Genomic DNA, 13,954 nt, shown 5'->3' on the forward strand with positions numbered 1-13,954 from the left:
CATGTGCCACAACAGAGATTGATTTGAAGTGTCAAATCTGTATAATATCTCTACGTTTAGACTGATATGTGAGACACAACCTCTGATTTATTATATCAGAAATGAAAATACAAAAGAACCTGCAAAAAGTAGTGACACCCTGATGATCCGTTAACTTGTCCAGAATCAAAGACTCAATCGTACAGCACAATCTCAAATACCTTTTAACATTTTTAGAGTTTCACATATTTTAGCAAATACACTAACCATTCATAACATTATGGGTATACGCACATTTCAACTTCAGAAGAGATGCTTGTGTGAGACTGCTCTGCTGATGACTTAGCAGCCAGGTGATAAAATGCTGTAGCTGATCTTCTAAAAATCACTAATTTGACCACCTTCCTTGCTTCTGGTGAGTTAAAAATTCTAGTTAAAGCTAGATGATTTAAATTGTCAGTAGAAAGAACTTTGCTTTCAGATGGGAACTGCACTTTTGACCGACAACACTGCCCTCTGCAGATGGTGATTTCAAGGGCCATGTTGTGTTGCATGTAGATATACTGCTTCAATTTCCCATTAGGATTAATAAAGCACTCTATCTATCTATGATTAGACTTTTTTGGAGGCAATCTGAACAAAGATCAGTCATTCAGGTTTTACATATTATTTTAATAACAACATAATTTACATATTATGTTGTTCTCCACAGATATTTGTCATATGTTCATTAAAAGCCGGGCAGACCAAAATCTCTACACAAGCAAAATCTGACTAAAAAACAAGTCTAACTCACATGAGACATGACAAGGCACTAAGTCACTTGATTCAGTTTTGGCATAAATGTCGAACTCTTATTCCTCTTTTCACGTCCATGTGGTTACAAGCACACTGCTTGTAACCACATATTTATGATTAACAGTAAGCCTATCACATTATACAACACCACAGGGCCAGTTTTCAAGCTGTACATCCACTACAGAGGCATATGTGAGCAATTTAGATTTGATCAATGGCCTTTAAGGACGAAACCAAATCTACTGGATTAAATAAAGAGGCTCTGTCCTCCATTCTCACTGCAGCTGATAAGGCTCCTACAGCACATATGAAGGCTGAATACTACACTTCTGAAAAAAAAAGAGGTACATTTAAAGTGTACGGTTTCTGTATGTTATGCAATCCTCAGGAGCGTCACGTTTGGTGTTGCAGTAAAATGTCATAACTAAGGCATTACCAGTCCATGACATCTCCAGCACTGTAAGGATGTTTAGCTGGTCGGATGACGTGGGTCATTGTTCATGTCGTGCGATCCAGGAACAAATTCAAGTCATCCCCATACAGCACCACTGAATAACTAGGCATTGTTGTCAATACAATAAGTCAGTTTCAGCCCTTAACAATACGTTTTTACATGATTTCATCATCATGCGTACAGTGGAGGTCAACGCCCCTTTGTTGACGTTTTTTCAACTATACTGGACGCTGATTGGTCCGTCCTGCTGACGCGCCGACTAGTATATATAAGACAACTTCCTCGTGGTTTCCTCCCCCTCAACCCCGGCTGTCAGTGCTGTGTGAGTGCGTGTGTGCTCCTGAGCCCGCTCGGCACACATTCTATAAAAAAATAAAAATACAAAAAAAAATTCAAAATATAAAAAAAGCCAAAAAATCATTTTTTTTTTCTTTTTGTAACAAGTCGGTGAAGCTGGAGTAGACATTCGCGGACTGGACGGTAACGTACAAGAAGGGGCTGCCTAACGTTAACTCGAACGACAAATTTTTTCCCTCGTCGACGTGTTACTGGTTCAGAAGAGAGGCCAAGTAACGTTAGATTTGCTTTTAATCGTTGTGTGTCAGATTTGAATGACAGTTTTAATCCCATGAGAAGTCGACATTGTGTTATCTTAATATATTCATCTGAGAAATTTTTACCCGAAAACACTGCAACTGACAAGCCAACGGTTGCTAACGTTTACCATCAGCATTCTGCCCCGAACTGACGTGACGCAAGTGAACGTTTGGAAACTTCGCATTCCTACTGTCACCGAAAACTTTTTTTTCCGTTAAACAAATCCGGCTTCGTCCGAGTACTTTGCCAGTATCCACGTCCAACGAAAATGAACCCCAGTGCTCCCAGTTACCCCATGGCCTCCCTCTACGTCGGGGATCTGCATCCAGATGTGACCGAGGCCATGCTGTACGAGAAATTCAGCCCTGCCGGAGCTATCCTGTCGATTCGGGTCTGTAGGGACATGATCACCCGGCGTTCCCTTGGATACGCCTATGTCAACTTCCAACAGCCAGCGGACGGTATGTAGTTTTATATTTAAAAAAAATGTCGACTTTTAATTTGTAGAAATGAATGTGTTACAAATGTCAGCCGATGACAAGTGAGAGCTAGCCTCTCCTCACTACACGTGACTGCGGCCGACATGTTGTTGGTAGGGTCTCCTCATGTGAACCTCCCAGCAGTGGCGTAGCAGAAAAGCAGCACCTCCAGCACAGCCCAGCCCGGCCCAGCACACCCCACCCCAGTCATGTAGCACAGGACTGCTAGCTGCCAACTGAATACTCAATGCCTTTTTTTTTTTTTTTTAATCTCTGTTATGTCAGGACAACACCCCAACTGTTCAGCCTAAAGTGCTGACACAGTTTGATTCAATCTTTCTGAATACTTGCCAGTCATCTTTGCCGTGGTGTATATGTTTATCTTTATCAGTTGGGAAATGTATGTATCACTTCTTAAATGTTAAAATACGTCAGTTCTGCGTACGACAATACCCCAATAATAACCATCCACAAAGCGTCATCTGCAGTCCAGTGATAACAGCACAGGTCTGCATTTGCCCTCTGGTTTTGTTGGGTGTGTTTCTGTGTTGTTACTGAGATATATCCTGTTGAGGCTTTTGCACTAGAAGTCTGTATCAGGGTTGTGCCATATAGATAAAATACAGGGATGCTATTCAGTAAACTTTCTGAAATTTCTACTGGTCTGAGTTGGCAAGCTGCCAGAGATTGCTAATGCACTTGGGCTGACATACTTGTGACCAGGAGGGTCCAGTTTGAAACTCTAGACCAGGGGAAGTAGATTAATGCAGCAACCCCCACTGTCCAGCTGCCCTGGAGCAAGGGACTAAAAGGAAGTTGACACTTTGAGTACTATCATATGTAAATATGTGTAACAATCCTTTTATTTAGAAATGGCCAGGGGAGAAACTTGAAAATCCAGTTTTCTGATATTATTCAGTTTCCCAGCAGCCCTTAAGCCCAAGACTAACAACCCCACCTTTAACATATGTTGTCATATCCAGCACCTGAAAATGTATATGTACTAAATAACTCTAACTCCTGTCCCTGCGTTCATCCTCACAGCTGAGCGTGCACTGGACACAATGAACTTTGATGTGATCAAGGGGCGGCCTGTACGCATCATGTGGTCACAGCGTGATCCGTCACTGAGAAAGAGCGGCGTTGGAAACATCTTCATCAAGAATCTTGACAAGTCCATTGACAACAAGGCTCTATATGACACCTTCTCAGCTTTTGGCAACATCCTGTCATGCAAGGTAAAAGACATCTGACCATCTCTGCCTTGCTCTCTCTAACCTGAAGAAGGGGGATGGTCGCCTGTCATTGCAGTAGTTCAGCATTGTGAGTGTTGGCATAATCTGCATGTGTGTTTACCTTGTAAATGCCCTTGTGTTGTTTGCACTATAGAGACTTGAAAGACCTGCTCCCCATTTGTCAGGCATTTGAGTTGCCCAGCAGGTGATACCAGAATACTTGGTTCTCACACTAGATAAAGTCAATAATAGATCATAGTTTGGATCTGTAGATGCAGACATAGACTGTCAATAGTTTAAAAATTCACAAAGAAGTAAAGTGAGTAAAAGGTTATGGAGTGTGGGTTCTGTACCACATAAGAGGAATGTTTGCCCTTTAACCAAACTATGATTTTCTATGTAAACTAATATAAAGTTAATGAACCTTACACTGAGTCTTCCAGAGTGACTCTGCAAAAGAAATATGTTCCTGAGCAATATTGAACAGGAATTGGAGCCAGGTTTTTGGAGAGTCCCATTACAAAAAAAATGGTCATAGGAATCCCGTTACTCTTTTTAAAATTGTCACAGGTGTGATTCAACAGACAGTTCAGGTTTAATATACTATTACTGCATGTGTGTGTGCCTTAAAAGTAGCACGTGTTTTCTTTCTCTAAGGTGGTTTGTGACGAGAATGGCTCTAAAGGCTACGGCTTTGTGCATTTTGAGACTCAGGAGGCAGCTGAACGAGCCATTGAGAAAATGAATGGCATGCTGCTCAATGACCGTAAAGTGTAAGTGAATGTTTTAACTACATTGATTGATTAGTTTGCTTCATACTAATGTGTGAAAAAGAAAAAGGACTCTTTGTTGAATTAATATTCGGCCTGGTCTTATTGAAGTTTGAGGGTTTCATAATGATGCTTAAGCACTTTGAGTAGTTTGAGTCAATGTTTCTTTAAAAAGTTGCCTGAATAAATAGATTTGTGCATAACCCATTTACTCTGACAATTCACAGTTAGATTTAAAGTTGTGATGCACAACACATTAATTATTACTATAATTTGTATCTAATGTGTATTTAAATTTACCTAAATCTCCATTTTAATGCAGATTTGTGGGTCGCTTCAAATCTCGCAAGGAACGCGAGGCTGAACTGGGTGCCCGAGCCAAGGAGTTTACAAATGTCTACATAAAAAACTTTGGTGAAGACATGGATGATGAGAAGCTGAGGGAACTTTTTAACAAATACGGTCAGTCAGGTTGTCCATATTTTTCAAACAACTTTTTTAAATGAAATAGTCTGCTCCTCTACATGCAGCAAAACATTAAGGGGTAAAATATAGTCACTAAAGTTATATCTTTCTGTTGCGTAGGAAATGCCATGAGTATCCGCGTCATGACAGACGACAGTGGGAAGTCTCGAGGCTTCGGGTTCGTCAGCTTCGAGAGGCACGAGGACGCCCAGAAAGTAAGAGATGAACCAGCAATTTTCTGACCACATAGAAATGTCGTACCATTTCTGGCCACAAAGCTGACTTGATTTTCCTACAGGCAGTGGATGAGATGAATGGGAAGGAGTTGAATGGCAAACTGATCTATGTTGGCCGCGCCCAGAAGAAGGTGGAGCGACAGACGGAACTCAAGCGCAAGTTTGAGCAAATGAAACAAGATCGTATGACTCGCTATCAGGTACTTTTTTTTCTAGCTGAAACCAACAAAACTGAAACTAAATGATAAAGCATAGTACAACATTGAAATACTTGTTGATCTTGACTGTTTTGCAATGTTGTGCTGGTCTCCTGAAGTAAGATGGTTTTACAGTATATTTGTAATTCATAAAATTAGCATTAATAAGCAAGTAGTATTAATAAGTTTTTACATTTTACTGGCAATAATAGTTCCTTGAAGTGAAATGTTGTAGTTTGACAACCCTCTCCATACAATTCCTAATCACCGTCACAGTCTTATGTATCGTCTGGTTGAGCTCTTTGAAAGACTGCAGCTTTGTCAAATTCGGTCCTTCCTCTTCAGTAGGTTGCACTGGCCAAAATGGCTGCAACAGTGACTCTGTAGTTCATGGGCCCCACATTTCTTGTCTATAGTATTTGGGGATAAATATGTACTACAGACAGAGAAACATTTATTAAACTATAAAGGGACATTATTCCTGTGTAATATGCAGTATTTAAAAAAAACCACTATCTTTAATTTCAGGGTGTCAACTTGTATGTGAAGAACCTCGATGATGGAATTGATGATGAACGTCTACGAAAGGAGTTCTCACCATTTGGCACCATAACTAGTGCTAAGGTAAGACCTCACCTATTTACTTATTTAGTCAATAATTGAGAGAGAATGCTTTCAGTTACCAGCACAGATACTCTGAAGCTATATAGCTACTATATAGTACAGTGCATACTAGTAGAAATACGTAATGTAAAATTAATTTGCTTGAACTCTCCTCTCAGGTGATGATGGAAGGCGGGCGCAGCAAAGGCTTTGGCTTCGTCTGCTTCTCCTCCCCAGAGGAGGCCACCAAAGCTGTGACTGAAATGAATGGACGCATTGTAGCCACTAAGCCATTGTACGTGGCCCTGGCCCAGCGCAAAGAGGAGCGTCAAGCCCACTTGACCAACCAGTACATGCAGCGTATGGCCAGTGTGCGTGCAGTGCCAAACCCTGTCATCAATCCCTACCAGCCAGCTCCGCCCTCGGGTTACTTCATGGCAGCCATTCCTCAGGCCCAGAACCGTGCTGCTTACTACCCAGCTGCTGGCCAGATGGCCCAACTGCGCCCTAGCCCACGCTGGACCACCCAGGGTGTCCGGCCACAACGTGAGTATCACTCTATGACTGTGTATTTTTGCTGTAATTTTAAATGCAGCTTAAGATACCGTGGACCAAAAATAGTTGGTCATTTACTTGTATTTGTACATGACGCTTGTGTTTTTGTATGTTCATAGACTTTCAGAACATGCCAGGTGCCATGCGTCCCTCAGCACCACGCCCTCAGACCTTCAGTACGATGCGGCCTGCCTCCCAGGTGCCTCGCATGATGGCCACTCAGCGTGTCGGTCAGTCCCATATACTATACACTATACTAGTCTATAGTCTGTCTAATTACACCGCATATACAGTTCAACTATATGGCGACTGCTTGTATCTTGTGTGTTGATGTGTCTGTCCCCCCATTGGCTCCTCTTGTAGCCGCACAGACCATGGGGCCCCGACCAGCCACCGCAGCTGCTGCAGCAGCCACTCCAGTGCGTGGAGTCCCTCAGTACAAGTATGCCGCAGGAGTCCGCAATCCCCAGCAACACATGACTGCTCAGCCACAAGTCACCATGCAGCAGGTAGAAGTGCATGTTTCTTTGTTAGGCCAGACCTACTCATCTATTCTGCCCTCTGCAAAACAAGTTTAGTTTGGAGGAGCACTCAAAATTATCTGTCTGACTTTTAATTCTCTGCGTCCTCAGCCTGCAGTCCATGTTCAGGGACAGGAACCTCTGACTGCTTCCATGCTGGCCGCAGCTCCACCACAGGAGCAGAAGCAGATGCTGGGTAAGATTCAGCTTGATGTAGCATCTCTTAAGTCAGAACATGCTACTTCTTTCACGAGCCAAGAAACCATGTCCCTCTCTTTACCTTGTTTGTTGTCTATTGTATATAACATATGTGTATACATGGTATTGTGTCAGTAACATGGGACAGGTGTTTTAGTATTTGGCACTTGGCAAGTGTTAGTTACATCCTGTCTGAAATCCTCTGTATCTGTCACTCCTGTAGGTGAGCGTCTGTTTCCACTGATCCAGAACATGCATCCCAGCCTGGCAGGGAAGATCACTGGCATGCTGCTGGAGATCGACAACTCAGAGCTGCTCCACATGCTGGAGTCTCCAGAGTCTCTCCGCTCAAAGGTTAGTACTTAAGTCCATTAAATGTTGACAACTTCCCTCAGTTGATCCCCTGAAGAGTTCACCGGAACTTAATAATAAAAGACCAGGGAATTTGGAGAGAACTTTCCGGTCTTAATATAAATGTCAACCACAAAAATTAAAAGAATCTTGTGAATACAAAGCCTGTGAAGTTTGGTGAAAGTATCTTATATGTAACTTGATGTTTGTAGGTGGATGAGGCAGTGGCTGTGCTTCAGGCCCACCAGGCCAAGGAGGCCGCTCAGAAGACTGTGACCAATTCAGCAGGTGTCCCAAGTGTCTGAACCCAAGGTATGACCAGAGCTGCTTTAACAAGAAGAGGACAGTGCTGTCAAGAGATTATGGCTCCTCATGATGACATTGCCACACACTTGTTAATGCTACTGGTTGTGTATTAAACAAAGAGTTTTAAACTGTGTGCGCTGTAAACCGATACTGTGGTAATTGATATAATATTTTTGTGTTTTCACAGGAGTGGGGAACCTTGAGACTAGCTTCACCGATGAGGGGGAAAAAAACAAAAAGAATTTAACAGTGAAAAAGTTGAAAATACACAAAACAAAGTAAAAAGAAGTCAAATAATATATTAAAAAAAAACCAATGGAAACAAGTCTCCAGCCAGGCTTATAATGGACAGGAACACCAAGCCTGGTTTGCTGAGTTAAAAAGAGAAAATACACAAAAAAAGAGAAAAAGTTAAGTTAAAATAAAAAATGATCATTGAGGGGTTTTGGAGGAGAATTCTGTGACAAAATAAGATTGAAAGCATTCCTTTCTGCCATTTTATCCCTTTTAAATGTTTGAATGTTTGGGCTATAGAAGCCCATTATTGTGAAAATTTCCTTGACCTTTGCTTGCTTGAATAAAAATTAATAAAAATAATCATATGTGTCTGTGGTTTGCTGTTAGAGAATTGACCGATTTATTAGTCAAGTATGAGCCTGTTCCAATTTCCCCATACTATTGTGATTATGGTAAGAGTTATAATCCCACATGTTTCGTGCTGGGCAAAATCAAAACAATTCACAACTTGAAATAGTAAAATGATTGAAAAACACCCATCACTCACACACACAGATGAAATTAGATCAATACCAATGAATTGTGTTTCAAGTTTTTATTTGTGCTTTGGGACAGAGATAATAAATACCAATGTTAACAAGCACTGAAACACACGTTAGGCTGTTGTACTTATGCCTGCACTCTCAGGCCAGCCATAAATGCAAGTAACTCCATTGACTCAGTCCACAACAGAGAAGATGGTTGGTGTGGTGGCACATTTGGGACAGCTGGTTTAGTTGCCAATGGCCCGGGCGTTCTCTGTCATCCTCTGGAGGATGGCCTCCATCTGCTTCTGGAAGTTATCGACCATGGGCTGGAGCTGGGCCTGCACGCTGGCAGCCAGGGGTTTGATTTGCTCCTCCACATTGGCAGCGGCATTCCTCAGCTGATCCTGGACCTGAGAGGCCAGGGGCTCCAGCTGGGTTTTCCTGTCCTCCAGGAAGGTCCTGTGGAGTAAAACATGGTTAACCACCATAAGAATCAGAGAGACACCTGTTTGACCTGCATTTTGCGGTGCGGTCTATTAGTGTCACAGGACTATGTGCTTTAAAAATTAACCCAATATGAGATAAATTTCAATACTTTCTTAGCTTGTTTACATTTTGTTAATAACACTTTAAAAAATAGAAAACTAAACTTTGAGCTTTCACTATATGTAAAACTTTATTGTGAAATACTATGATATTTGCATTTTTTCTCCTGTATTGATTTTAATATGAATGGAAAAGACAGACGTCTTGACTCATGATTATTTAGAGACATTTACCAGCTGTACAAGGAGTATTCAAAATAATTTACCAAAGTAAAAGTAGCAATACAAGATTGTAAAAATAGTCAGTTACAAGAAGTCCTACACTTATGTATTTACTTGAGAAAAAACAGAGATTTATTGATTTTTCTTTCTTTTTTTTTAACTTATTTCTATAATAATGAATCATATTTTGTAAACTGAGAATGTGTCTTGTATGTAATACTACTAAAAATGTACTTTCTACCACTGGCATTTAACAATGGACAAGGTCCAGTGTGATGACCAGCAAGGAGATTTGATTCATCCTGATTGTGGGTCATGACTCGACCTCGACTTCATGTGTAAAGGTTGTGTTTTCAAGTGTTCACTGTACTCACTGAGCCTGGCTTGCCAGGTCCTGGTTGCGGAGAATCTCAGTCAGCTCCTGAGTCATTTTGTTCTTCAGCTGCTCAAAGTACTGACCAAGCTTTTCAAGATCGCTAGCATCTTGTGCAAAGCTTCCTGTGGGTTTCCAAAGACAAAGAAGACGTTGGTGAGTAAGAAACCTTGAATCAACAAAGCACTTGTATTTGAAAAAACTCAAAGTAACTGCGTGACGGTCGTACCCTGTGCCAGGGCAAGCAGGACAACGGCTGCAATGAGGGAGAATTTCATGGCTGCTGACTGGAGAAGACCTGCAGAAACAAACATTTTTCAGTCATTATTCTGCACAGTCAAGGATGATGCAACCTGATGTTAATGCGCTGTCTTTATTTGTTACCTATTGCAGTGTAACCATGTGTGTTGACTGAAAGAACCATTATTTCTTTCATTCAGCGAATCCATAATTAAACTTGCCTATAGTTTTCCTGTTCAAAACCAAAAACGGCAATCTAGTTTAAAAGGTGTATTATATGGTTGTTTTTCAGTAATTGATTCTAAGAAGGCCTCCTGTTGCGCGATCAGATGACTCACTGATAAAAGCTGCCACATTTTCTAGGAATCCCAGCCGTTCTTTTTGGTCACATGGAAATAGGATAAATATTATTTTGTCACTGTGTGTTTGTCCCAGTCCCACGCATTCACTTGTGAACCTTATCTAGCTTATCTCAGAAATCTTGTCAGCAGCTCCAGTTGATTGTGAGTTCCTGAATGAGCTGAGTGAACCTTGAGTTTGAAAGAATTTATCGCAGATAAGGTCAAGAGTGAACCTCTGTATGTCTGAGAGAGTTTTTGTTTGATCAGTAAAAATTTCAATCAACCACTTCCATTGGTTACTACACCATTGGTTTAGTGTTAATTTAGACTATAGTGGTTATCACACTGATGCCTTAACTTCAGTGAACAAATCAGTGCTAAACTTTTCAATCATTCAGACTGAAGGGGATTAAAAAAAAAAAGAGTAAATAATTAATTATTTTTCAAAGATCACAGTAAATGGAAAATAAGTCATACATTATCACAAAATGTTAAATGTGAAACAACGCACTATAATAAACATCCCTGCTATGTGGTTACACATAATTTTATATCCTTGAATATTTAAGTCTGTTTTCAGTTGTACCAATGTGCCTTTTATATCATAGGTTCAACATCTGTGTCGCTGTTTTTGAGTCTCATTGGAGCCTCTAAGGCAGAGATGATGAGACAAAACTAAGAAAATGTAATTATTGTTCATAAATAGACATTACACTCTATTGACAAGACTATGCTTTAACTTCATGTGAAAGTATAATAATGAAAACTGAATAATAGGATTCAGAAAACTCAACACATTCATGAGCAAATCCTACACATATCTTATTTAACAGATAATTAGATTACAGAGCTTTTTCCTTTAAAATGTATTCAAATTCAGCCCTCCATTCTTTGACATTAGTTTTCTCATTAAATCTCAAAGCGACAAAGGTGGACATTTCGCTAACAGTTCTATTTTGACTATCAAGTTTGTAAATGATGGTAGTTTCACACAGAGGAAGAATTTTTGATCAGTGTCTAAGCACGTCATATGCAGTTTAAGCCCATAAGAAAAGGAAGCCGAAGTAGACTCACCTGTACCGCAGGAGAATGTGGACCAGATGGTGCCTTCCTGTAGGACTCGCACACCTCTTATAGTTCAGCGCAGTGATGCAGCCCTGTCGTAATCTGAATCTGATTGGACAAGATGAAGAAACAAGACGTTATTGGACGTTTGTGCTTGTAAGGGAATCACAGTACTGACCCTTGCTGCTCACTCTGCCAGCTGTGCAAACAAAAACCAAAGTCCAACAGTCCCTCTGCTGACTGTCCAACATCCAACATGAGTGTGCATCTTATCATATTGATTAAAAAGAAAAAACACTTAATCACTAGTAACAGCGTCACTGTTATGACAGTGAGGCCAGATATGATTAATATTACCACATACGTTCCAACAGATACACTAACAGATAAGATAATTGACAGAATGTCTAGTTTTATTTTCTCTTTTGTTGTTCTGTGTCTGTTTGGCTTTGTCTATTTCAGCTTTATAACGTTAAGACCTTCATCAAATAATTTCGTTTTTTCAGTTGTAAAGCACATCATCATTTTGTTTTCAGTATCCCTGATGTTGCTGGTGATTTTATGATGTGTAGCACACTTTTGCTTAGAAAAGTGCCTTTTAAATAAAGTTAATTATTATTCATCATGATTATAGAATCGTTATATAGATGGGTTGTTATTCTGTTTTCAGTTATTTACTTTCTGAAGAAGGGATGAGTCATGTAGGTATGGATGATTGGGTGCTTTTCATTATGCACTGACAGGATGAAAACATGAAAAAAAATCCTCATTATAGTCTCAGAAAAGCATTCTTATTTGTGTCATAAGACTTCTACATTTTTGTTTCATTAAATATAGAAATCTAAGCTCTAACACAAGACTTGAGCTCTGTTTAGAGTAAATTAAAAAGCTTGTCTTTTGAGTTGTAAGGTTTCAATGTCTTAAATTAATGGGGAGCCACTGGAACAGAATTACAGGATTACAGAAAAACCAGCAAATCTAAAAAAAAATTAAAACATTAAAATATGAATAAAATGATCAAATTGAATAAACTGATTTAAAAAATGTCTCATTAAGCTCTCCTTTGGGGAGCAGGCTCATGAATTACACTCAGCCATGTGGATGTAAACCTTCTACCTTTGGTTTACATCGTTTGCAGCGTGTTATTGCTATGAGTCTATCTTTATGGTCGTCGTAAAGTAATTAATTCTCAACCCCACTCCACCCCAGTCACTAATAAACAATTTGATACAGAGGACAAAAACATCTCTGGATAAGAATATGTGAGCAGAGAACATAAACAACACATGCTGTTTAATAAAATGTGAATGACAATCCAGTGAGTCTCTATTCATCTAGTGGGAAAGTCCTGCACTGAAGTTTTAAAAGTCAGATTTTGACTGTAAAGCTTTGATTAAAACCAGATGTGGGAATGTTTTCAACCAGAGATTATTCTCTCAGTCCAACGTTTGCTTGCCACTAGCCTGGTGGAAACAGCTTAGGTTGTTTACATCCCTCAAACCCATCCCTTGAAACTGAAAAAAAAAAATCTTCCAGACATCTTTACTGTGGTATGCATGGCGTGTAAGGGGGTGACACAAACCTGAATACTGCACAAAAGTGTTGAAGTAGGTATAAGGGCAAACTGTGCAAAATCAGAGACATGTAAACTAGGAGATGCGTGTATTTTACTGTACAAAGGGCTAAATAAAAATAGGCCCCAATCCTGTCTTGTTTTGCATGTTTACTTTTTTGAACTTCTCATACTCAGACGGCAAAGATTTATTAGGCTAAGGTCGGCTCAGTCATGGCAGAGTAAATTCATGACTCATTACCAGCATTGTGTTTTGCCCAGTGTTGAAAGAAGTACTGAGCAGCAAGCTCACAATGTTAAAATATACTCAGTTACAAGTAAAATTCTTGAAATAAAAAAAATCATATTATTGGATTGTAAATACAACTGGAGCAATGTGCAAGGAGCATTTTATTGTTGTAGCTGTTTGAAGTGGAGTGAGTTCAAAGTAATTTATGGACCAATCGGGTAGTTTTGTCCTGTGGTTCCTATAAACCAGGACCCCTCAAATTGGTCTCAAGTGGTCTGAGTGGTTGTGAGATGACGAATAGGAGAGGATAGAAAAAAAAAAATGTGTCTGTACTGTTGTGCTGTACTGGACTGTTTTGTATTTTTGTACTTTTGCTCCTTAACGGAACATCTGACAACATGTGAACTTTTTTTTTAAATGAAAAAATCTTAATCCGAAAAGTAACATGATAATTTGATCACCAGTGAGGGGAGGTAAATATGACAAAAAGTGGGGAAAAAATTCAGCCCATTGGCGTTTAGGTCAGATGCTCCTCTAACTTTGTTTGAAGCCTTGTGCGTGTTAAAGTAAGGCAGGGATCTTAACTCTGCAACAACAAACACACAGCAGCTTAGACAAACTAAGCATTAGACGATGACTGGAGAACAACAACAACAACGGTCCACATGTCAGAGAAAATGAACATTAACCAGTAAAGCTGCATAGTCAGGTTATTAACTGATGTATCGAAATGGGAGTGTGCCCTCCAGTGAGCCAAACACTCATTACAATTGTAATATGTGACAGTTGACTCTTATCTCTGTTGTGTGTGCACTCTGTCATCAACAGGCCGCAGCCTCACATTGTTAGATTTGAAGA

General features: G+C 40.0%; 2 protein-coding genes and 1 non-coding gene across 3 annotated transcripts; 2 read left to right on the plus strand and 1 right to left on the minus strand.

Annotated features, from left to right (window-relative positions):
• Positions 1-1,526: 1,526 nt before the first annotated feature.
• LOC139634452 (polyadenylate-binding protein 1) lies at positions 1,527-8,341 on the plus strand. Its single transcript, XM_071500913.1, has 14 exons — positions 1,527-2,289; positions 3,352-3,545; positions 4,200-4,315; positions 4,635-4,774; positions 4,898-4,992; positions 5,076-5,213; positions 5,739-5,834; positions 5,993-6,359; positions 6,488-6,598; positions 6,732-6,877; positions 7,001-7,085; positions 7,311-7,441; positions 7,651-7,750; positions 7,932-8,341. Exons 1-13 carry the CDS (start codon positions 2,097-2,099, stop codon positions 7,741-7,743), a joined length of 1,905 nt encoding a protein of 634 aa, XP_071357014.1. The 5' UTR covers positions 1,527-2,096; the 3' UTR covers positions 7,744-7,750; positions 7,932-8,341.
• Positions 5,522-5,658, plus strand: LOC139634690 (small nucleolar RNA SNORA5). The gene has a single exon (XR_011694028.1). It is a non-coding gene; the product is annotated as a small nucleolar RNA SNORA5 (small nucleolar RNA).
• Positions 8,342-8,561: 220 nt separating the features above from the next.
• On the minus strand, positions 8,562-11,510 carry LOC139634455 (type-4 ice-structuring protein LS-12-like). The gene is made up of 4 exons (XM_071500918.1): positions 11,304-11,510; positions 9,878-9,946; positions 9,650-9,773; positions 8,562-8,967 (listed from the first exon to the last, which is right to left on the minus strand). The coding sequence occupies exons 2-4, from the start codon at positions 9,924-9,926 to the stop codon at positions 8,754-8,756; spliced, it is 387 nt and encodes a 128-aa protein (XP_071357019.1). The 5' UTR covers positions 9,927-9,946; positions 11,304-11,510; the 3' UTR covers positions 8,562-8,753.
• Between the last annotated feature and the right edge of the window lie 2,444 nt (positions 11,511-13,954).

This window comes from Trachinotus anak, unplaced genomic scaffold (genome assembly GCF_046630095.1).
Source record: "Trachinotus anak isolate AG129_WGS33_773 ecotype Australia unplaced genomic scaffold, CSIRO_AGI_Tana_v1 ptg000016l, whole genome shotgun sequence".
NCBI lineage: Eukaryota > Metazoa > Chordata > Actinopteri > Carangiformes > Carangidae > Trachinotus > Trachinotus anak.

Bases quoted from the DNA above. Each gene is read 5' to 3' on its own strand.
- LOC139634455 (XM_071500918.1), bottom strand. From the start codon at position 9,926: ATGAAATTCTCCCTCATTGCAGCCGTTGTCCTGCTTGCCCTGGCACAG. The intron at 9,774-9,877 runs GTACGACCGTCA...GGAAACCCACAG, and splicing joins CCTGCTTGCCCTGGCACAGG to GAAGCTTTGCACAAGATGCT. The intron at 8,968-9,649 runs GTGAGTACAGTG...TTTACTCCACAG, and splicing joins GACCTGGCAAGCCAGGCTCA to GACCTTCCTGGAGGACAGGA.
- LOC139634452 (XM_071500913.1), top strand. From the start codon at position 2,097: ATGAACCCCAGTGCTCCCAGTTACCCCATGGCCTCCCTCTACGTCGGG. The intron at 2,290-3,351 runs GTATGTAGTTTT...TCATCCTCACAG, and splicing joins CTTCCAACAGCCAGCGGACG to CTGAGCGTGCACTGGACACA. The intron at 7,086-7,310 runs GTAAGATTCAGC...TCACTCCTGTAG, and splicing joins GGAGCAGAAGCAGATGCTGG to GTGAGCGTCTGTTTCCACTG.